This window comes from Emydura macquarii, unplaced genomic scaffold (genome assembly GCF_026122565.2).
Source record: "Emydura macquarii macquarii isolate MOO-44397 ecotype Brisbane River unplaced genomic scaffold, CSIRO-AGI_Emac_v2 contig_2369, whole genome shotgun sequence".
Taxonomy (NCBI): domain Eukaryota; kingdom Metazoa; phylum Chordata; order Testudines; family Chelidae; genus Emydura; species Emydura macquarii.
In genome coordinates, this window is record NW_027132506.1 from 440,248 (window position 1) to 464,031 (window position 23,784).

At 56.5% G+C, this 23,784-nt stretch overlaps 2 protein-coding genes across 2 annotated transcripts in view; one reads left to right on the top strand and one right to left on the bottom strand.

Moving 5' to 3' along the window:
• The first annotated feature begins 1,058 nt into the window (after window positions 1–1,058).
• GRM2 (glutamate metabotropic receptor 2) overlaps window positions 1,059–23,784 on the top strand; it is a 31,007-nt gene continuing 8,281 nt past the window's right edge. The window contains exons 1-2 of the mRNA XM_067561165.1: window positions 1,059–1,529; window positions 19,812–20,649. Of these exons, the coding sequence (XP_067417266.1) occupies window positions 1,059–1,529; window positions 19,812–20,649 (1,309 nt within the window). The remainder of the gene's footprint in view (window positions 1,530–19,811; window positions 20,650–23,784) is intronic.
• LOC137161706 (IQ domain-containing protein F6-like) lies at window positions 9,076–10,353 on the bottom strand. The gene is made up of 2 exons (XM_067561138.1): window positions 10,265–10,353; window positions 9,076–9,523 (listed from the first exon to the last, which is right to left on the bottom strand). Exons 1-2 carry the CDS (start codon window positions 10,351–10,353, stop codon window positions 9,076–9,078), a joined length of 537 nt encoding a protein of 178 aa, XP_067417239.1.

Sequence of the window (23,784 nt, forward strand, 5' to 3'; positions counted from 1 at the left end):
GTGCCTCCCCCTGGGGCTGGGCACAGCTGGGCCAAACCCATGGGGCACCGTGCCTTGTCTCTCTTGATTTGTCTCTCTCCCTCTAGTGTCCTGGAAGTGCCAGCCTGGTGCTGGAGCTGTCACATCCTCTTGGCTCCGATCTCATCCCCGTGACCTCCTTGCAGCAAGCGGGGGGGATGCTTCTTTCTGGTGTCGGGTGGGATCCGTGTCACAGCGCCTGCTCTGGGGGTGGGAGGGCTGCACATCTCCTAGGGGAGGCTTCAGCCCCGACCGCTGCTGCCCCTGCCCATCCGGCAGCCGTTAAAGAGAGAAGGAAGAGAAAGGCCTGGGGGGAAGGCAGGGGATCTCTGAGTCTGGCAGTCTGGGGCTAGCGGCTGGCAGAGACAGCCGTGTTCCTGGAGCCCTCCTGGTGAGGCTGAGCAGACGTGGCTTCTCCTGGGGGGGGAGGTGAGGACAGCCTCCAGGGAAGGCTAGGAAAGCGGGGTGCAATAGAGAGGAGACAAGTGTCAGCCCCAGAGGGTGAGGGGGCGTGTGGGGGGGGGCACCAGACACCTACTCCATGTTGCCTTGGCAGCAGGGATCCCCCTGGGCCCCAGGTGAGCATCCCCTGGACAGGCGGAGCTGGTGTAGGTGGCAGGGGGCTGTCCCTGGGCACCGTCTGGCCGATCCCAGGGCACGTATGGCTGTCCCAGCGCCAGCCCCCGTGACTGCAGTGCAGCGAGAGGTTGGCATGGCGTCGCCCCCGTGCAGGTAACGTTGGGGCCAGTGGTGCTGTCTGAGGCACTGGGTGGGTGGGGACCCCACTGCGCATCCTGCTGTCACAGTCCCAGGGCCGAGCCCCCCGGCAGCTCTTTCCTCCAGATGTGTGACTGTCGATCTCCCTCTGTCCCCTCCAGGTGCTGAGTGCTTGTCCTCTGCCCCGGCACTGCTCTGTTGCCTCGATGGGGCCCCGCTGACCTCGGCACCGTAACCTCCCAGCCCCTGCTCGGCCGCCTGCCGCCAATGGTTGGACGCCAGAGGCCGTCGCTTTGACTGGTGCCGCCTGGTGGACCGGGGCCATGGGGATCTCGGCTGCCCTGTGGCTTTGGCTACTGCATGCCGCCACCTGCCTCACCAGCAGCCAGAACCCCAGCTACAGCACCGTGGCCAAGAAGGAGATCAGCACGGAAGGGGACCTGGTCATCGGGGGGCTCTTCCCGGTCCACGAGAAAGGCCGCCCCAGCGAGGAATGCGGCAAGATCAACGAGCACCGGGGCATCCAGCGCCTCGAGGCCATGCTCTTCGCCCTGGACGAGATCAACAAAGACCAGCACATTCTGCCGGGGATCACGCTGGGGGCTCACATCCTGGACACCTGCTCCAAGGACACCTATGCCCTGGAGCAGTCCCTGGATTTCGTCCGCGCCTCCCTGACCCGAGTGGATGGCTCGGAACACATCTGCCCTGACGGCTCCTACGCCATCCACGACGACGTGCCCATGGCGATCACCGGCGTCATCGGGGGCTCCTACAGCGACGTCTCCATCCAGGTACCGTGTGCATACGCGTGAGCCGTGGGGGTTAGAGCGAGGGGGCAGTGGGGCCCGAGGACCGGCAGTGGGGTATAAGGTCACCTCTCTGTGGCCGGTTTGAATCTCGTGCTGGTTGGCAGGGAAGGAATGTCATTGTGCTCAGCTGGGCATGTGACCTGCTACACTATGTGCAATGAGTTGGGGGGGGTCTCAGTCCAGATCCTGGGGCACAGGTGCTCACATCATAAAACCCTTCCGCTGGCATAGCCTCAGGAGAGAGGCCAAGGGCTAGACCTCGCTGTCATCTTGTTCCTTGGGGCGGTCGCTCCAGGCCAGATTTGAAGGGGTGGGAGGAGTCAGGTCTGAGGCACCGCCATCCCTTCTGTACTGTTTGGGGGATAAGCAGGGGTCCCCCATCTCCAGGGCTGTCAGCCCCCCCTTTCAGCAGCATTTTAGTCACAGCATTTAAAACACAGACCCAGAAGAGCCCACTGCTTGCTTTGGACAGGCGCCCCTCTCCTACCGCTGCTTCTCCGCTGCAGTGACTTGGCTCAGCCCTGTGCACCAGGTGTTACCTATCAACTGCCCTGGGATGGGCCATGTGGGCCCCACACTGGCAAGCAGGGGATCAATGAGGGCCTGTGCCCAGCTGGCCCCGCCCTGCTACCCCGCCGCAGATGTCAGGTGTGGAGAGAGGAATGAAAGGGAGGAAAGCCAGCTCGGTCTGGGGCTGGCCCGGGAGGAGAGCAGAGCCTGGCACCAGCTGAGAGTCAGAGGCAGCCTGGACAAACCGTCTGGTGGATGGATGGGCCGCCCAGGCCCAGGAGACTGACTGGGTGAAGACATGCCTGGAGTAGAAAGTGGGACCCTGTGGAGACTCCTCGGATGACCCTTTGTTTGTAACCTGCCTCTGTTTGGACTTTAATACCCCAGAAGGGCTGGGACTCAAGTGTGCCTTAGCCAGGGGGCTAGAGCACCGTGGCATTAGCCCTGCCTGTGAGAGGCAGCCACCGCCCACCGGAGATCCCGTGAAAAGAGGCCACGGAGGCAAGCCCTGTCACACGCCCGTTCTCGGGGTGGCTTCTCTGACGCACTGGGGGCCGCCAGTGCAAAGGCAGGCTGGATGCAACCCAAGAAGCTCCGGCTGGTTAATGGGGGCAGGGAGGGATGAGCCCCTTCAGACCGCACTGATCTCTGTTCGCTCCAGCCAGGCGGGATCCGGTGGGAGAGGATGGGGGCGCGAGGGCTTGTGTTTCAGGAGGGCCTGCTTGGTCCACGGGCTCATCCCCGCCCAGCGGCGAGGAAGGAGAGTGCAGGCGGCTGAAGGCAGATGACCGGCGCTGGTTCAGATGACAACCGTGCTGCGGAGAGCCTGGCCCGCTGGGAGAGGCGGCCCTGGCATGCGTTCGTTAGCTGGGCCTCCCTCCTTTGCGTGCTGCTTCGCTCTAATGTGCAGCCTGCAGCTCCCTTAAATCGGGGCTCCCCGGGGTGCCTCCCGCGCAGCGTGACGGAGCCGATCCCCGGAGCCGGGAGGATGTGGCTGCTGGGGCTGGCCCTTCCCCCTCACCCACGGGAGACTCACTTTGGAGCTTTTCCACGCTTCCGTTCCCACCCCGTGGCCTCCACGCTTGGGGTGCGCCCTCCTCCCCTGGCCTGGAGTGGCGATGCAGCTCCGTGCCGCTGTCGCTCGCTTTGGCAAACTTGCACGGCTTGGCTTGGCTTTCCCCGAGCCCGGGAGACCGAACGGCCGGCCCAGGCTCAGCAGCAGAGCTGGCACCAGCCGCATTCAGCAACAGCGTGCCCCAAGGACCCGCTTGGTCTTCAGCCTCTGCATTGAGGGGCCCAGTTAGAGCCCGTCACGGGCATTGCCCCCCGAGGCGCTGGACTGAGACCCCCCCCCCAGGACAGAAGCCGATTGCACTGGTGGCCCGTCCTTTCTGGCAGTGGCAGTTTCCAGGGTCCTGCCCCCCCACGGCCGCTCTGCATGGGCTGACGTGCCCGGATCCCCCCAGCCCCACGGAGACGTTTTAGGTTTCTAAAAGGCCGGAGAGGCTGTAGTTAAACTGACAGGCCCCAGAGCCGCCCAGCATTGCCCAGGGCGGAAGGTAGGGGCTGTTTCCCTGCGGTGTGCACAGTGCTTTTCGGCACAGGGGCGGGAGTGGGGGGGGGGTGAGTGGCAGGGGTGTGTCCGTGGATGGGAGCAGGAGCAAACCTGCGTGGGGCCAGGAGGAGGCCAGCTTCTACCAGTTAAGCTGTGCAGTAAAGAAACCGGCAGAGGCCAGGGGCCATGGGAGAGCAAAGGGTGGAGTTACACTGCTCTGCTCAGGCTGCGGGGGTGATGGAGCACACAGGTACCCTCGCTTCTTGGGGGCAGAGCCATGGTGCTGGGGGTCATCCCCTGCTGCGGCGATGGGGTATGCGGGGAAGGGGTTACACCTGTATGTTCAGACCCCAGGGTGATGTGGCATGGGGGGGGGTCACACCCCCATATTCAGACTTCAGGGGGGCTGACATGGAGACTGCGGGGTCGTGACCTGGCATCAGGTTACACCCGGACACTCAGACCCCGGGGATGGTGCTGTGGTTCGTGGTGATGGTGGTTGTGGCACGTGGTGCAGAGATCACACCCGCACGCTCACAGCCCTGGGATCTGGGGTGTGCCAGCAACAGCCGCGTACCCCCCGGCACGCTGATCACTGAATGCCAACGCAGGCCCTGCCACTTGCCCTGGCCACATCCATGCACTCCTGTTCCCTCTCTCTGTGCTGGGGGCAGGAGGGGGGTGACGCAGCCTAACTCAGCTCCCCGTCTGGGGGGGCAGGATGCCCTTTCTATAGCCCAGCAGCCACTTCGTGCCTTCACTGCCTCCCTGCCATGGAGAGCCCCTCCCCACCCCCCCCGATTCCACACAGGCTAGTGGGAGCTGGGAGCCCAGAGCCCCCCGGGCTCAATGGCTCCCACCGGCCACGGTAATGAGCTGCTGCCCCCAAGCCCCTCGGCGCTGCGTTAATACTGCAATTAATGCAAATTCCTCTCTCGTTAGCCCGATCAAAGCCCGGTCCGGGGGGAGCCGGAGCGTGCCCAGCCCCCACCTCCTTGCGGCGAGCCGGCGTTGCAGCCAGCCGGGTGCCAGGGCCGAGCCGAGCCGAGCCGAGCCAGGCGTCTCTGAGCGCCGCGGAGCTGGCTGCTCGCAGCAGGCCTGGGTGGCAGAGCCCGGAGGGGCGGCCTGCCCAAGGTGGGTGTGCGGGGGCTCACCCGAGCCCATTCACAGCCCCCCCGGCCTCCCCCCCACTCTCATGCTGTCACTGCCTCGGCTCTGCCCCCAATTGCCTCGCGGTGGGAGGGGCCACCAGGCCCCGCTGAGCACACCTGAGACCCTGCCATCTGCGGCTAGCGTCAGGCGCTTTCCCTCCCGGGCCAAATGCCTCCCCTCGGGGCGGGGGGGGGAGGGGTAGCCCAGCCAGAGCGGGCGAGACGCAGGCCCAGGGCAGGAGCTGGGCTCCTGGCTGGCTGGGGAATGAATGGGGAATGGAGGCCTTCCTTCAGTTAGGGGGACCCCTCCCCTGAGCCGCGTCCTCCAGAGTTTTCATCCCTCCCCCCCACGCACACATCTGGCCCCCGTGCCACCCGCCTTCCCTTCCTGCAGGGCTTGCTTTATGTGCTCCCTGACTTCCCCTCCGAAGCAGACTGCGGAACAGCTGGGGTGATCAGCTTTCCTTTCCCTTCCACCCCAGGGGGACGTCCCCCTGCGCCAGGCCGCAGAGGGAACCTCCTCCCTGAACCAAGGGCTCTGCAGGGATGGAGAGGGGAGAAGCAGGCGAGGCAGGAGAAAACACGGTGAAAGGAAGGGAGGGGCCGCCGCGGGAGCTGAGAAGAGGGGTCCGGGAGATGCGTGGTCAGAGGTGATTCCCGGTGGCAGTGCCGGGAATACCAGTCCAGGGGGGGCTGGAGAAAATAAAGGATGCATTTTCTCTTTGAAGCTACTGCAGCTAGAGAGCGAGAAATGGATTTGGGGGTGGGGGGGATGGATAGATAGAGAAGAATGATGAGAGGGGGACGGACGGACGGACAGACAGGCGATTAGATAAAGCATTAGATAAAACGACAGCCCCAAAGGTGGGTAGATGCGTGGCTGGGCAGACAGGCCTACAAAAGGAGAGGGCGAATCGGCAGTGAGATAATGAGCTCGTTAAAAAGATAAGCAGCTAATTAGTGGCAGTTGCAGACACTGGCTATGGCTGGGGACAAAGAGGAGAACACGGAGCCGTTTATTAACAATTCCAGGCTTTCCTCGTGCTGCGGGCGTCCCCTCCAGGCGGCAATAAAGCGGAGCACGCTCACCTTCTCCCCTGGGCTCGGTGCAGAGAGCTCCAGCTTTCATCCAGCTGAGACATCACATTTCTGAGGTCTGCACTGAATTAGCACCTTCCCTCCCCCCGACAATAGCCCCCGCACTCCTTCCTCCTCCTGTAAGCCCAGATGCAGGGCCAGTGGGGCCTCCGCTGTAAATCAGAGCAGCCCCAGGCGCTCGTTTGCCAGCCCTACGCTGTTGCTGTGTTGGGGAGATTCTCTCCCAGCCACCCATGGTGCCTGTATGGCCCCATATGTTGCCACAGTGGCATGCAGGGTTGGAGCAAGGGGGCGATCTCTCCCCACCTGTCTGCGCTACGCCGGACACAGTCATCAGCATCTCACCCTCGGCGGGTATAATTCACCCAGCTCCCCATTGCTGTCATGTCTAAGAAGCAGCCTGCAGACCCTCCGGGAGGAAAAGTCAGCGCTGAATATTTCCTATTTGCAAAATCGTAGCTAACGCTAGCGTCTATTATCCAGAAGGGCCTCCAAAGCATTTTCCCGGCCCTCAGGGCCCTGGCTTTGCGCTCTGTCCTGGTTCTGCGGGGGTAGGTCTGGATTCATGCAGCAGGACTGCTCCGCCGAGGTGGGTGCTGGACACACGGGAATCACGCCCCAACACTGAGATGCAGCCACCTCGGGTGGAACGCAGCAGCTGTTTGGAGCCAGCCAGGCAAGATGCTGGAGCCAGTTCTGCCTGCTGGGAGAAGGGAACGGGAGGGGTTAGGAGAGCAGGATGCAGTCACAGGTGGGAATTTTGCTTGGATGCAGCGGCCGATGCGCTGTTCTTGTGAAAAGCAACGCGAGGTTTTTAACCGTCACGAGTGGCTGGGGATCCTCTCACCGAACGGCGGCAGTGCCAGCTGCGGGCACTGAAACAACAGTCCCACAAAAGGTCCCACGCGCCAAGTCACCAAAGCCCCTCCCTGCAGCACCTGCTTTTCCCAGCATTTTGTCGTGAATGTTCTCTGCGGAGTTGATTGCTGGCCACGAGGCTGGCTTTGGCTCAGCTCCTCCAAGGTGTTTAGGCTCCTAACTTCCATTGATTTCAAAGGTCAAGATCTTTGAGGATCTGTGCCTTCTTCGTTCACGACACTGAAAACTCCCTTCGCTTTTGGAGGGGGGAGCTGGCTGCGTGTCTCTTTAACTGCCCTCCCGGGGGGCTGGAACAATGTGTACAGTGGGGTGCTGAGATCCATCGCACCCAACCGTAAACCCTGTGTATGATGGAAACCACTTCGTGCCGGGAGCATCTCTACGGTTCGTTCACCCACTTAGCTTTAAAAGGGCGGCCACTGCATAATTCAGTCCAGCTGAGACGGACCCCGTGGCAGCTCCGAATGAGGCCCCCGAGTGTGCTGGAGCATTGTCCTGATCTTCTTTCTGCGCAGGGGCAAATTTCACCCGCATGCCTCAGTTCCACATAGCCCCGGCTCCCTGTTTAACGGGGCCCCTCCACGCAGGGGTCCGGGCGGGGAGGGGCCTGAAAGAGCTGTTGTAGGTGGTGCCTTCATGCCACACCGAGCCTTTCATCCGGATCGTGAGCCATTTTACAGACTTCCCCCGCTCTTTGCGGTCAGTGAAGCTGTGCCGGTTCTTCCCAGGACCGGATCTGGCCTTGCGTACACACAGGTCACTCCCGCCGCATGGTAATGCAGCCTCTTCTGTATCAGGGCAGGACAGCAGGGTGGAGGGGAGAGCTCCCCCCTGGGAACTGAAGAGGCGGGGCTTTAGGGAAGTGTGCCAATGGTGGACTACAGGCTAATGTGGGCTCTCTAAGGACCACAGGTGGTTGGAATCTAACCAGCCCAGTGCCCCTGGGTGTTCCTTCCATCCGGATTTGGAGACAGGAGGGCGACCTACTCGCACAAAAGCAGAGCATTGTGCCACATTGTTCCTCCCGGCCGGGTACAGAGTTTCCTTGTACTAGGCCAAAATGTCCCCTGCAGTTCCATGGGATATGGTATTCTCCTGCACACCCAGAGTTAAACTCGTGGTCAGTGTGACTGTTCACTCTTAAAATCAGCTGCCATGTTTCACCCCAGAGGTGGCTGCATGGCAGTGCAGGTGAGGGGATTTTCTTATTTGTGGTTGTAGACCTAGCTCAGAGGTTCTCACGCTGGGGGTCGTGACCCCCTCAGGGTCATGAGGCTAGTATGAGGGGTCGTGAGCTGTTACCCAATACATGCCGGTAAAGGTGGCATGGCATGGGTGGGAGGGGGGTCATCACTTTGTGGGGAGGGGGATCATTACAGCTGGAAATATTTTCAAAGGGGATCCCAGCAAAAAAAAAGTTCGAGAACCCCTGTAATTAGAGATGGGCACGGCCTCGCTTCTTGGAAGACAGCAGTAGAGAGAGAAATGGAGCAGCAGGCTGGAAACAGGATGTCTATACGAGCTAAGACATGGGGGAGCCCCCAGGGAACCCTTCACAATGGCCAAGCTAACAACCAAGATAAATTGGGCTGGTAAAGATGAGGTAAAGAGTCAATTGTGCGTGGCCGGAGCATGCCGTCTGGGGATTGTACAGCCAGGCCCAAAGGCGTGCTGCAGTGCGTCGCAAACGCAGGGGAATTGAGAAATGGCTCTAAGGGAGCCGTTTGCTGTGTAAGTGTGAGAAGTGTGCTGTGCCCTGCACCCAGCCCCCACGCTACAGCCTGCTCAACTCAAGTGTGCTTTGACGACAGGGCAGTAAAGAAACCGCAGTGACGCGTTCAGGGTGGAGCTGGGCTCTTGGGAACGGAGTGGCGGAGGGCTCAGGAGCTACTGGGTGGACAAGGTCTCAGAGGCCACCCCACAAATGGTCCGATGGGAGTCGCGGGGCTCTGCTGTGATGAAAGCAAAGTTCTTGAGACTGCTGGAGGTCGGCCGAGGCCTGGGCTCTCTAGCACCGACTCTCAGCCAGGCTCCCGAGGTCGTGGTACAGAGTAAACCGACGCAGCCTGGCCGCCTGCCTCCGCTACCCTGTTTGGTGTTGGATTCCCAGCGTGACCTTCACCGCCAGGCGTACAGTGGCTTGGCTCGTGCCTTTATGCGCCATCTTTGCCTGTCCGCTTGCAGCGGCGCCCCGCCCGCCCACCCCCAGGCTTCCACTGAAAGTCTGGTGGCGGCGAGCACTTCTTGACTGATTTCGCTCCAGGGGACGTGTTTCAGAGGTGTGTTTATTTCATTCTCCGCACGGAGCCTTTCCCACCGCTTCTGGGGAGGCTGCTTAGCCAATGATGATCTCGATGTTCACGTCCACACCCCCGGCCGCTGGGTCGCTCCCTGCAAACACCACGGATTCTCTGCGGCAGGCATGTTGCCGCCACTTGTGCTGGATGACCAGGACTGCCTTTTGGTACTTCTTGTACTGGCTCCGAGCGCGCCACATCCTGACCAGTGCCTGCAAGAGGACGGCCGCTCTCACGGGCCTCACGTACAGCGCCAGCGCCCTTCCCTGCCTCTCCTCCCGCCGCCGGAAGGAGACACGACGCCACCACCTCTGGATCACCAGCACGCAGAGTGTAGCTTGGCGCACCGTTCGCCGGATTAGCGCCCCCCGCCACCAGGACTGGATGGCAACGGCGGATTTGCTGCTGGGGTCCTTCTCTCCGGAGGCAGCGAGAGGGAGAGAGAGCACTTTCTGCTGTGAAGAGAAGACAAGGAATCGTCTGTTGCTATTGGAGAAATGAAAGGGGTAGCAGAGGCAGCCCCAGAATATCGTCCATCTCCCCCTTGAGTCAGAAACCTCAGGCCAAGTTGGGAAGCAGCATTTTTCCCCAGTCACGTCTCTGTATGTAATGATCTCAGCTACAGGTCGGCAGCAGAGTCTGAACTAAAGCGCAGACTTTCACTGCCTGAGCTAAAGGAATAGCTCCATTAGCTGATAGCAATAGTAGGCTGTTACCCTCTCTGTGGCCTAGCCCCTAGACACCCACTTTATGAGTATGTTCTGTTTGTTGAACACCTTTTGGGTCCAAACAGAGGTGCACAGGTAGACCATAAACGGGCCCTAAGAGACCAGCCGAAACTAGCTGCCGCCTTCGGGGTTGATCCAGCCAAGCAACCGAGCACAGGTCTGTGAAGCTGCTGACTCAGTACCATGGCCCCTGCTACTTTCCGGGCATCCTAAAACACCAGGCTGAGCTGAGGGGAGGGTCTCAAAGGCCACGCTCAGTGCGTTGGCGTGTTGGCTGGCCGGAGAGGCAGGACGTGCAGTAGTCACTGGGAACAGCCAGTGACTTTCGGGCTGTTGGGGGGACGCGGGGAGCGCATTGGGGCCGTTCCGGTCTGAAGGACCATCCGATACTGCCTCCCTGCTCTGTAGTGGGAGGCGTGGAAATGGAGAACCAGGGCTGGCGTTCAGGGCCAGGCAGAAAAAGGGCGTCAAAGAGACCCAGAAGGATTCCTGTAGCTACGTCCCCTTGGGCTTCCAGAGCGGGCGGATGTCTTTAAAAGTGATCTGAAGGGAGATGGTGGGAAGCCGATCCACGCTGGGGATGTGCATGTAACCCCCCCGCCCCCCTCCCCCGAGGGCCAGGCTCGGCCGGGGCGGTTAGAGTCAAAGAAACCCCCCGTGAGGTGGAGGATACTCGCCTGGAGAACTGCTGCCTGATGTGGAGACCCCAGCGGCTGCAGGGGAGCCAGGGGTGCTGAGGGCTGCCCCCAAGCACTGTCCCCGCCTCCCAGGGCAGGGTCTGTCACAGGGGACTTCCTCAGTGCCTTGGTGTTGGGCTTCTGCGGGGGGCCGGCCTCGGGGGCCTTCCCGCCCTCCAGCGGGGAAGGAAAGAGAGAAGCTGGTCAGCGGGAGGGAGGGAGGGAGAAAGAGCCCCCACCGCCTCTCAGAGCAGCGTCGCCTCCTCAGCGCCTGCCGGACGTTCCCCGAGCCTGGCAGGGCCCTGAACCAGTGGGCGCGGGAGCTAAGCCAGGCTGCCCGCCCGTGCCACGGCCTGCCCTCCGCTCTGCCCTGCCAGGCGATGGACGCCGGCGCTAAGCGCCAGCCGAGGCCGGCTCCTCCAGACAGACTGACGTATAGGGGGCAGGCAGACGCACAGAAGGGAGAGCTGGGGCTGCCCCGCCGGCATCTGCCTCCTGTGCCAGCTGCTGCAGAGGCGAGGGTGATGGGCAGATAGGGGCTAACCTGCCCTGCGGGAGAGAAATCCAATCGCAGGGCACTTTGGTGGGCCGCGTGCAGCTTAATTGCAAGTTGATGCATGAGCGCCACGGTCACTGCCGGCTCCAGCCTTTCTGCAGTCAACGCAACTGCCCCCCCCCCCCCCCCCCCCATGTGCTGGTCCTAAAGGCTGGTGCAGATGATCTCAGAATATCTCCCTCTGGTGGAAACATAACCCCTGAATGCTCAATGCGGCCACTTCCTAGGCTACTTCCTTTGCCCCCGTTACCCCCGCTTTCTCCAGAGGATCTACCAGACCCTACCCCAAGAGACCATCCTCTCCTTGACAGTGGGTGTGGGGAAGGGGACATGGTGCCCTAGAAAGTTATCTGGGGCTGGCAGGTTTCTACGTCTAGGGCCGGTATTACCCCCCTCGACAGCCAGATAGACTCTAGGGTTAGCTGGGAGTCATGCACGCCGTACGGGAGGTTTACTCTTGCGTGCCCCCATGATGCACTTCACATCTCAGAAGAGGACCACGTGTCCCAGAGATGGCAGGAGTTCATCTGCCAGCAGCTGACACCGACATCAGCAGCCTGTGGCGAGAGCTGTGATGTTATGGACACTGACATCACCAGTCCAAGCTGGTCAACCCAGGTAACGGATGAGACAACAATAGCCCAGCCTTGACAGTGCTGTCTGCTAAATATCTTTGAGGAGCTGTGCCCAGCTACCTATGTGACCGCACGATCTTCATATCCTGAGTCCCTTCTCTCCCTAACATTCACTTGTTGCTTGGTTTGCGTACGATGGTAGGGACAGCATTTCCATATGCTTTTGTACAGTACCAAGCACCATGGGGGTCTCAGTCCTGATTGGGATCTTTGCCTGGCACCTTCGTTATGGACATTTAATGACTTAACAAGGCCTGGACATCTTTCTGGAAGTACCATCCCTGGACATTCAAGCATCATGGCTGCAAATGGTGAAAATATGGCAGCTCTCAGGAGTGCAGCGAGCCCATTGCTAAAATACACCATGCAGGGAGTTCAAAAGGGTTTGGATCTTGCTGGCAGTTCTGTCAGGTGGGCTGGGAAAAGGCTATCCAGCTCATGTTAGATATCCCCCTCCCTGCCGTCTACCCAACTCCAGAAGTGCCAGTCGCCTGTTTTGGGATAACAAATGGAGGAGAGGTGGATACTGGTGCAATGGGTCTGATGAGAAGAGGGGAAGGTGGTCTCCAGTGGTTTCTCCAATCTGCCCAGGATTCAGCATGGGCGAGCTGGAGGGAGCCATTGAAAAGCAAAAGGATGATGCCCCACTGGAGGCTGTGGCTGTTGCATGGTGACACGCAGCTGTCCCCATTCTGTCTGCAGGCTCTGAGGATGCTAGGTGGAGGAGGCAAGGGAAACCTTCTGCTGAACCAGCTGGCGATCAGAGGAACTACATCACATGGTACCCTGGGTAGCTCTTGCAGGGGTTCTGACTTCTGCCCTTCAAAGTAAGGTAAGGAGGCATCTCCCAGACGAGGCTCTGGGTTCTCCTGCCTTTTAGTGCCAGATAAACAAAGGAATCTCCTAAATGCCTTGGTATTACTCCGATATCTAGGTAGCTCCCAGATACCTGGATATCTCCAGGATACCTCAATTCCTCCCAGATGTCCAGCCATCTCCTTGGTAGCTGGATAAAGCCAAGATGCTTAAGTATCTCCCAGATCTTCCAGCTGTCTTTGGGAGTTCTCCTACCTTCTCACAGCAAGGACTTGTCTTCTGCATTTGAATTAGGGCTATTATAACCTTGATCATCCCACCTTGTGCTTAACGGGCGTCGGTGCCCACCGGGACCAGCATGTGATTGGTGGACTGTGGGTCTAAGCCCTGTGATCATTTGGCAATAGGACGTGACAGGGAGTGAATTGTTATCCATTGATTTGCACCTGGCATGCCTACGATCAAGTGCCTTCGCTGATGCAGCCTGGCGTGAAACAATGCAGGGTCATTCACAGTCTCTGGGGCCTTATTGCCAAGGGGAGTGTGATTTTCCATTGGACGTGTTAAATAAGAGAACAGCTCTTGCCAGCCAATCAGATCATAGGCTTCCTCTCGCCTGCCTCTGTGACAGTCTGTATTTTTAATAGCCTTGTTAGCGGGAATCTTTCCCCTTTGAAGGTAATGAGACTTGCTGCAGAGCGTCTGGAATGAGCAGTCCACTCGAGCTGTTTGCAGGGGAGTGTGCCTGTCCTCCCCCTAAGCTCAGTGGCTGGAGATGTGTGGTGCAATATTCCACCCTGTCCCTTTGTCTTCTTCATTCTCTTGTTCTTGCTCCTCGTCTGGCTGTGCTGAGAGATAGCCACATCGCACCAGCCCGCGTGGGAGACTTTTGTAGGGTGGCAGTATTCTGAGATGAGTTGCTGGCACTCTGCCTCTCTCAGCATTTGGTCCCTACATACCTATTCCAATTACTGAGTCAGACCTGCCTGGTCTTGCTCGTCCTGGATTCATTTAAAGGCCGTTTTTATAAAGTCTCTCACTCTGGCAGAGAAGGATTTTGCGGTATTTCAGTGGGAGGTTTAATATCTCACATCTGATGATGTTGCTGTTGAGATCTCACTCCCGGCTCAGCCTGGCCGAACCATGCAATGGTCCAGCCTCTGCAATTCCTCTTGCTGCCTGCCGGCATGACTTCTCTTTAATCATGGCAGGCAACATGTGTGTTTGGAGAGAAAAGCAGGACCCCAGAGCCATGTGTCGGGCAGCGGAAAGGATTAGCAACAGGGGGAGGACCCAACTCAACCCTCTCCCTGGGAATTCAGTTCCCACAACAATCCCATCTGCTCACGGAGGCAGTGGCGGAGGAGAAATCCCCAGGCACGCGCTAGAACTAGAAACCCATTTTGGAGCTCTGGGGAACCCCCTTCAGTGTGCATGAGCTGAGTTTGCTGAGCCTTTGAATCTAGTTTTAACCCCTCATGGGCTGACTGTGATTCCATGGTGCCAGGGAAATGGAAGAAGTGGAAAGCATCACTCTCCCCGCTACAGCCAGCAGGCTCATCATGCCTTAAAACTCCCGGACACCCTGGAGCAGTGTCTCAGCCTTTTAAGTAGCAAGTACCCCCTAACTTCTGAAAATGTTAATAAGTTCCCCAACACTCAATTTTCCATGGGATTTTATATTTACAGACTAATGTGAGCCGTATGTTGGAAGGAGGGCTGAGTTTATAAGGCTGTGAGATGACAGATGTCAGACCTAGTGTGGGCAGGGTTACCACCTTTACACCAGGGGTGCACAACTCAAGTATGTACCTGGGCTAGAGGTGATGTTGGCCAAAGCTAGGAGGCTTTGAGGGGCATGCCAATGCTGGGGAATATAAAGCGCTGCGCCAATTTTTTTGCCATAGTTTTTATAGGAGGAAGGGGTGAGAGAGAGACAGGGAAGGAGGGCGAGAGAGAGAGAGAGGAACAGAGGGTAACTGGTGAAATCTGGGGCTGTCATAGTTGTCAATTTCACTGCTCAGCTAGGGCAGTGAAATTGACAAGTTTTCTGGGCACTGGGCTTTGAGCCAGGGAGGGGGGCTGCTACCTGGGCAAGTTGCAGGCGGCTGCTGCCTAGCTGCCAGCCCGGGAGGTGGGAGACTGACACCCAATCTGAGCTGGGGCAGAGGAAGCTTCCGTGCCGGCTGAGACCCAGGGACGTGGGCAGGTGGCTGCTGCCCATCTTCAAGCCGGGGCGCTGGAGTCTGTCCCTTGGCTCGGAGCTGGGGCGAGGGTGGCTGCCACCCAGCTGCGAGCCCAACGCACGAGACGCAGGAGGCTGCCACCGGGTTCCCACCCGGGAGCTGGGACCGGGTGGGAAGTGGGCTGCTGCTGCCCGGCTTCCCCAGAAGTTGGCAGCTGCTGCCCGCCTCCCTTTCACTCTGTTTTTCCCCGGGTACCCCCTGCCTGTGTCTCGTGTACCCCCTGGGGTACACGTACCACCGGTTGAGAAACTACGCTCTGGAGAATGGAGCCATGGCGCAACAAAGTCTGACGGACTTTGGCTGCAGCAGAACATCTTGCTGACAACACACATGAATGCCTGAGTCACTCCGGGGGATTAGTGAGCAGGGGCCGGGGTAGTTTGTCAGCAGGTGGTCGCTTTCCTCGCAGTCTGAGGCCGTCAGCTGCTCTAGCATGGAGCTGTATTTTACGTAGCAATGATGTGGTTATGCTCTTCTCAGAGGGATGCCGTGGAACAATGCCCACCCCCCCATCCCGCCACCTGGTGAAGTGGGAACTAGCTGCCATGTTCATAGCCGGGGACATTGGTTGGCACGAAGATGCACCGATGCGGCAGTTCCGAAGTGCAGACTGCTCTGGGTCCTGTGACCCCTCTGAGCAAGGAAGCCCCATGGAGGTCACCAGACGTTCCCATGCAGAGGGCTGGCAGGATTGTCCCTTCTCCCTACCGCCTGGGGCACTCCCAGAAGCCATCCCTTGGCAGGCCCTACTGAGCTCCAAGAAGATGTGATCAGCTACCCTCTGCTCCTCACACTTCCCACGAGTGACCTACATGTGCGCGGTGCATTGGCACACAACGGAGTCAGGGCCCTGTTCCAATCAGCGCGCAGTCTCAGTTAGACCCGATACAGCAGTGGATCACGGTAAGCAAAGGGCGTTCAGCTTGAGTCCCCATCTTGCAGCAACAAACTCATGATGCCCCTTTCTTCCCTGGCTCAGCTGTATGGCTTCTCGCTCTAGGGCTCATCTGTCCCGTTGCTGAAGATGATGGTAGGTGGTGAGTGTAGGTGATGTCTGTGGTTACGTGACGCCCCGGGTTGGCACATCACGTGACGAAGAGACAGGAGGGCACTTTAAAGACCCTCTCTGATGGCTGAGTACGGGGGCTCTTTCATCAACAGCAAGACCGTGCAACCAGGAGCCTTGACACCTGACGAGCAATGAGAGCCAGCATCCAGCAAGGTCCCTCCCTCTCTCTGCCCATGCTGTTCGGCTCTTCCTTCTGCTGCCAGCTGAAGTTCTGTGGGGCCCTCTCTGGTGTTTTGCCTCACGTGTTACCCTGAACGCTGCTGCCATAAGTTCTAGCCGTGCCTCTTTTCTTAACCTTTTGTCCAGCAGGGTCCAAATCATTGTGTCCCAACGTCTTGGAATGGTGCTGTCATATCACAGTGACGGACGCCCCGTTGTGGTGTGCTGGGGAGGTGCCTCCTCGAAGTTGCATTCAGTATTTCAGAGCATTTTCAATATCCGGTCGGTGGAGTGAGAACCCCACGGAAACCGAGACCTGAGGCAACCACAAACTGATGTCAACCAACGCCCCTTGCAACATCAGCTCGTGTAGTAGTGACAGGCTAGCCCCCATGCACACAGCTGCCTGCTTTGCGTCAGTTCAGTACGGATTAGTTAGCAGGGTTGGTATGTTAGAGGGACGCATGGGCTGAGTACCTGCCTGAGCATTCGAGCTGTGGCCTTAACTTCTTACATGGCCTGAGACCAACCCTCTGACTCTGTCTTTAGCTGTCCCACCTGTAAAATGGGGACCACGATAATACTTTGCTGGAATAATTCCATACTTAATGTTTGCAAAGCACGTTGAAGATGATTATGTTCCATCGGGTTCCCTGAAACAGATTCTTCTGCATCTGCAACCGAATCAGTGCGTTTTCCCAAGCATTCAGAGAACGGACTATGAAATATTAAAGCCAAACAAACCAACCCAGAAGAAGCCCTCCAGCTCAGGATAATTGCTACCGCGTCAGAAAGCTAGAAACCACAGTGTAACAGCGGCAGAGGCTTGAAGGGAAAAAAAAAAGAAATCCAAGTCTCTCAAAATAACAGACATATGTGACCTTCACCCTGACAATGAACGTGATCCGACTAGTCGGGAAATCCTGACAGGTTATCATCCTCTAGACTGCTGATAATGATCTTCACATCTAAGGTTTGGGGTGGAAAAAGGTTTATTGCTCTGAAAAATATTTTTCAAAGAAATAACAGGAGGCTCATGCAGCCTGTCTCCAGGGACTGTGACATCGATAGACCACTCGGGAAGGGAAGGATATGATTGGCCGAAAGTGAGACCCTTCAGAATTCTAAGTCCTGTAGCCAATCAGTGCTCTCTAGCCTTCAGCTTCCCACATGCTGCTCCCTTTATGACCTCTCATGGGGGTGGTTCACGTTTCCATTTAAATGACTTTGTAACGATGGCACAGTGAGCAGAGATGCTTGGCACTTGTCTCCTGATTGTCTGCCTGGTGCCCCGGTCTGCACCATCCCCATTTTGGAGTCTTCACAGGGGGCTGATCATGGACACTGGGTCAATACCCATCCTTGCCCTTAGTCACTGGTCCAGGTTTGTTGGCCTGCGTCTCCATCGGGATGGATGCTAGGTTTCTTCCTCCTTCCCTGTCTCATAGGGTGCAAGTGTGGTTGGATGTGGCTTCTCCAGCTGTGGCAAAACCTTTGTCCCAGATTTTCTCGGAGGGCGCCATTTCTGGACACTAGGCTGTGGTACATCCTTCTCCTGCATGAATAACCCTTGAGCCTCCTTCAGCTTAGCCTCAGCATCCAGCTGCCGGGACACCCAATTTTCTTCTTTCAGATACTTCAGGAATGAAGCTGTGACTCCCGGCCAGGGTTGGAATTTTATAACTGCAGCCATCCCACCATGCATGAAAAATACAGTGCACAGTCTCCATGTGCGATTACACTGACTATGCACAGTTGTGACAACTGCAGGCGCAACCAGCCAGGGAGATGTCCACTTAGCCTTTTGGGCCTGTGACTGCACGGCCATGCGTGGGTATGAGATGTGCAATTGCGTGTGTGAAATGATCAATATTCAGGGCCTAATTTGCTCCATTTATGAGTCAAAAGATTTTTCTCAAACACTGCCTGGTTCCGAAAATCCAGTTGGGTTCTTTATTCCATTTCCCCCGTGACAAAGATTCTGTGATAGGGATAGATTCAGTGCTAGATGAGGGCCAAACAGAATCCCGCTCACTCTCCCTCACTGAACCCCGGTGGCTCTGAGCCTTTGACTGCTGGAGAGACATCTGGTACCAGAGAGCCATTGAATAGATGAGTCACAATGTTTACGTCGTGACCGTGCATTGAGAGGTGATGACATTGCATCTTGATGTGATTCCACCACCTACATGGACACAATGGGACAATGTCAAGGGTCTAAAGCTTTTCTTGCCTTCCTGCTCAGTGAGCTGGGCAGGTTCCTTCTCTGTGAGTAGTGCCTTGGCTGTATAGAGATATAGAGATCCCAGAGTACAGCTCAAGAGACATGCCTTGGGCATCATTGCTGTGAGAGTTCTCCAAGGCTAGGAGTCAGAGAAACTTGTTTTGTGTTGGAGTCCGCCTATAGGATTTGGAGGCATGCTAGGCCCCGAGCCGTTGAATAAAAAGGGCCACTTTTACATAGTCACATTTCTGACCTTAGCGGCACTCTGAAGGAAAATATGTTGTTAAATGCCTGAAGGGCTCTGCTTGGAAATAGCTACGGCTCCAGATACAGCCCGAGACAAGCAGATTCTGGAAAGTTTTGTGTCCGTTGCCTCTACCTCTCTTAGTGAGACAGGGCCGCAGGAGCAGAAATCCAATCTAAGGGGTAAGTAATTGTCCATTGTAATGGCACTTTACAGCTGTTGATGGTACTAGAAAATGATCATTGCCTCTGTCTGATTTCTGTGGTCCAGTCCCATTCCTAATTAATACCTGTGAGTAGAGAGCAGGACACAGCCAGCACCCCACCACGGGACCCCCAGCCAAAGAATGGGTCACGCTTCACAATACCTCACTGAGGGTTAAGCAAGCATTCATAGACCTTGGACTAAATGTTGACCAGTTGTTAGAGTCCAACTCATCAGTAGGTTGCTTATGACCAGGGCTTAAAACCGTCTGTGTATAAAACGTCCTCTAATCTGTGCTCATAACCCTCCATGTAACACCCAATACTCAGATCTGTAACATGATTCTGACGTCTATCAATCCTTTGTTCACAGACCAATTATACATGTACCCTTAGTACAAAGGGCAGCCAAAGAGGACGTATGCTAGCCATCCATTTCATGTCTAATGCACCAATGACTGTGGAATCTGGGCATCAGAGATCCTCCGATATAGATGTTCTACCATGTTCATCGCCATGTTATCTGAGTGCTTATAATCATAGAAAAGTAGGGCTGGAAGTGACTCGAGGCCGTCTAATTAGTGCAGCCCCCTGTGCTGAGGCAGGATCAGGGGCGTGCACAGGAATACAAATTTGGCTGCATTTGGGGGGGGACAAGTTCTGTGCCCCCCACAGCTGGTGGACCTGGTTCTCCTCTCGCAGCCCCGGGTCCGGAGGAACTGTCATCTCCCGCCCCGGCCTGGGTCAGGAGGAGCTCACTCTCCCTGCCCTGGTCCCGGAGTTCTGTGTCCACGCCAATTGGGGATGGTGTGTCCTTGCTTGTCCCCCTATTGCGCACGCCCCTGGGTGAGATGAAGTATACCTAGATCATCAGTGACTGGTGTTTGTCTAACCTGGTCTTAAAAACACCCAAGGACAGGGTTCCACAAAACTCCCTACGCAACCTAATCTTCTAGGTTATGAATGTTGTTGACTCCATCTGACCCTTTAAGGATTAGAGGATGGGATGGTCTCCTTGAGGGCACTTAGGAGCCCTCAAGGAGAAGTTTTCTCCCCTCTAACCCTTAAAGGACCAGCCATAGTTATTTCCCAGGAGAACTACCGGGGCATCCCACCAGGCCACTAACACTCTGTCTTGTAAGCCGAGACAGGACGCTCTCCATCTCCCATGCATGCCTTGTAACCTCCCCCAATCCTCCTTTTCCCCTTCGTTCCAGGTGGCCAACTTGCTGCGACTCTTCCAGATCCCGCAGATCAGCTACGCCTCCACCAGCGCCAAGCTCAGTGACAAGTCTCGCTACGACTACTTCGCCCGCACCGTCCCGCCGGACTTCTACCAGGCCAAGGCCATGGCTGAGATCCTGCGCTTCTTCAACTGGACCTACGTCTCCACGGTAGCCTCAGAGGGCGACTACGGTGAGACGGGCATTGAGGCCTTTGAGCTGGAAGCCCGGGCCCGCAACATCTGCATCGCCACCTCCGAGAAAGTGGGCCGCTCCATGAATAAGAAGACGTTTGATGGGGTGATCAAAGCCCTCCTGCAGAAGCCCAGTGCTAGGGTGGTGGTGTTGTTCACCCGCAGCGAAGATGCCCGGGAGCTGCTGGCGGCCGCGCAGAGAATCAACGTCTCCTTCACGTGGGTGGCCAGCGACGGCTGGGGGGCCCTGGAGAGCGTGGTGGCAGGAAGCGAGCTGGTGGCCGAGGGGGCCATCACCATTGAGCTGGCGGCCTATCCCATCCAGGAGTTTGCCATCTATTTTCGGAACCTCAACCCCTACAACAACAGCCGCAACCCCTGGTTCCGGGAGTTCTGGGAGCACAAGTTCCAGTGCAGCTTCCACACCCAGGACTGCAGTCGGCACTCCCTGAAGACAGGCAAGTTCGAGCAGGAGTCCAAGATCATGTTTGTGGTCAACGCGGTCTATGCCATGGCCCACTCCCTCCACAACATGCACCAGGCCTTGTGCCCCAACGTCACCAAGCTGTGTGACTCCATGAAGCCCGTCAATGGCAAGCGGTTCTACAAGGACTTCATGCTCAACGTCAAGTTTGACGGTAAGCCCGGGACGTCGGTGGGGATCGGTGGCTGAGCTGAAGGGCTTGGGAGGGAATGCGCCCGGGGAATCAGAGGATTTAACTAGTAGTACTCAAAGTCTAGGGATGTCAACTGGTCACTTCTGAGCCGGACAAGCCAAACTTGAACCTGGGGGGGGGCTGAGCGCACTGGTCTGTGATTCCTTACATGATGACGTCCTCGCATCCTGACTTCACCCAGAGACCTGTGGCCCAGGAGTTCACACTCTTCCCTGCCTCTTGATGATGGACTCTGCCAGGCTAGGAGTCATGCAAACGCTGCATCAGGTGTCATGGTAACGTTGCATCGTGCCACAAACATTGTCGCTTCATGGCACAGGTAGGGCTCAGGTTTCAGATTGGTTGAACTTTGTGGCTAGAAGCTGAACCTCTTTGGGTTCCATTTCTTCTAATTTTCAGGAGAATAACTGATTAACTGAGAGGGTTATGAGACAATTCCTTCAGCTGACCATCAGCTTCCTAGGCACCGTGGGCCGGTGCCACCTCCGTCATTACTTTCATAACCATGTGAGTTGTTTTGTTTTTTTTTAATATTCAGCCCAAAAATCTTTTGTAATAGCTGCGCACACATTTCCCTACTTGCTGTGCTGTTCCTCTGGGGCGTCTGTAGAAACAGTCAGTTCCAACGGCAGCACGGCTGGGCCCGGCAAGCCTGGAGAATTGACCAGTCACTTCTCCTCTTCTTCCTTATATTCAGCATTCGTGTCAGGGCCTCAGAATTCAGATACAAGTCAAAGCAATTGAAAATCATTCAGAGGCTTTATTCTGACGAGACTGCATTGTATTGATCCCGCCCGCGTAAGGCTGATCCTAATCCCTGGTGTGTAGTTTGTAGGAGACTGGAACTCTGCAACGTTGGCTCCCCGGTTTAAGATGCCTCGGAAACAACGAGGCTGCCTCCTTTTTCTTTGCGTTCTGGGGTTTATTCTCTCGCAGGCAGCTGGGATGAAGTGATGCTTTGTGCAGGACTGACCTGCTGCTGAGATGGGCATGACACTAAAAGGGAGGAGAGGCAGATTCCTTCCCCTGGTCCACCTGTGGTCGCTGGATGGAGGAGCCAGCCAAGTCTTCTCCTCTGGGCCAAGCTCACTGGACACACAGGCGGATGATTATCAATCTGCCAATTGCCCGGCCTCCCTCACTGTCGTATCTGAGCGGCAGACAGTCGCTGCCAGAGCTATCCTCACCACACCCCTCTCGGATAAGGAGGAGCCCGTGCATCTCCGCTTAGCCGTGAGGCTGAGGGGGCAAGGCATGACTGAGAGGTTGGCACTGGTTGTCCTGAGTTTATTCTCCAGACATGTTGCTCCGGGTAATGTTCTGGGCGTGTCGAGGGGCCGGGTCTCCGGGATGCTGCTGTGGGCAGAAACATCTCCTTGTGTGCACCGCCTGGGCAAGGACCTCTCCAGCTAGAGCAGAGCTGGGGTAAGCCCTGCTCCCAGCCCCAGCATAGGGGGCGGATCAGGGGCATGGCTGATGTGCACTGTACCTGGCTACTCTCTGCGTCCCAGAGCCCAGCGTGGGGTCAGCGGAGCTGCTGTCCAGCCTTCCTTGGGCATAGTTCACCTCCTAGTAAACCCGTGAAGAGGAAGAGGAGCAGGCTTGCCAGAGGCGCTCTCCTTGAGAACCTGTATACACGTCATCTCCCAGCTTGGCAGTCACATAGCCACATAGCAGGAGCGAGATTGCGGACTTACCTTTATTTGATTTCATATATAAGCAGCCTTGGGCTGTCAGGCTTACAGTGGGGAAGTTAGTGCTGCGTAGATGAATGTATTGCATTATAGGTCTCCTCGGGGAGGAAGCTCATGGAGATAAATGTAATATTTTCACATGACATGTTTGATGCCGACCTGGGATAATAGCGAGGTGGGGGAGTGAACTGATTGCCAAGTCGGAAGGAGGTGGGGAAAGAAGCTGTTGCATATTTGCTCGGCTCTGAATGTGAATTTGGATTCAGTTGTGTGTGTGTGACCCTTTTGTGTTCCCGTTCTGGCAACATCTGAGCACTCCTTTCCTAGTGCAAAGACAGCAAGCCAGTTTTAGCGCGAAGGCTGGAGCAGTCACTGAAAACAAATTCCAGATGGTGTATTCAGTTGTAAAATGAACTATTTGCAGTTCACACTGTTCTGTTAATAAGTCATGTGACACCGCATCTATTCCCTGATTGGACAGTTTATGTAACTGACTAACAGTGCATGAATTGCAAATGCTCACAATGGAACAGATGTAACTAACTTCAGTTACAGACTCATACAGTAGTGGCATACCTTTACAAATTGCACGTTGCCGATTGAATTGTCGTATTCATAAATTGTGCAAGAGCCAGGCTACGAATTATTTGCAGAAGGAAAATTGTGACTGATTCTGAAAATCTGTAGCTTTTGACAATTTGGGGATTTGTTCATGGATGGAAAAAGAAGTAAATTGGTTTGAAGAAATGATTTGTTGTGAATTATTTGCTCAGCTCGAATCCGAAGTGCCAGAGTGGCTTTCCATATGGTGAGAAAATGAGATCATTAACTCACCTACGTTAATGAACACGATAAACATCACTTAGCATTTAGACTGGAGAAAGGCAGCCGTTTAGCTGGTTGAGGATATTGTGTGCTCTAGCATGATCTAAAATTCACACCTTCTAACATGTTGGTCAAGGCAAAGCAAGCTGTTCTTTAGCACACCAACACTTCCCACGAGGGGCATGAGCTCGCGCTGAGCGAGGAAGTGCGCTAAAAATACAAGTGAAGAAGCCCCAGTAGCATGTGGAGTGGGGAGTGGCAACATGGGGTAAGCTGCTGCCTGGATCCCATTGGTTTGTACTGGGGGGGCTAGCCCGGTGTCAGCGGAGAATCACGCCCCCAGCACCAAGGACAGATCTAGCCACAGTCTTTATTGGGACCTATTAACGCATGTTAAAACTACAAGCTGATTTATCTGCGCTAGGATTTTACCTCACATTAGTGGCCCCATGTTAACTAACGCGAGGCATTAAGAACAGAAGGTACCTTTTATCCTAAGGAAGACGCACCCTCAAGTTTTGCTCCAGTCATTAACTCACCCAGGTAGGCCAGGCTAAAGTGCTCCTTGCTTTGTCTG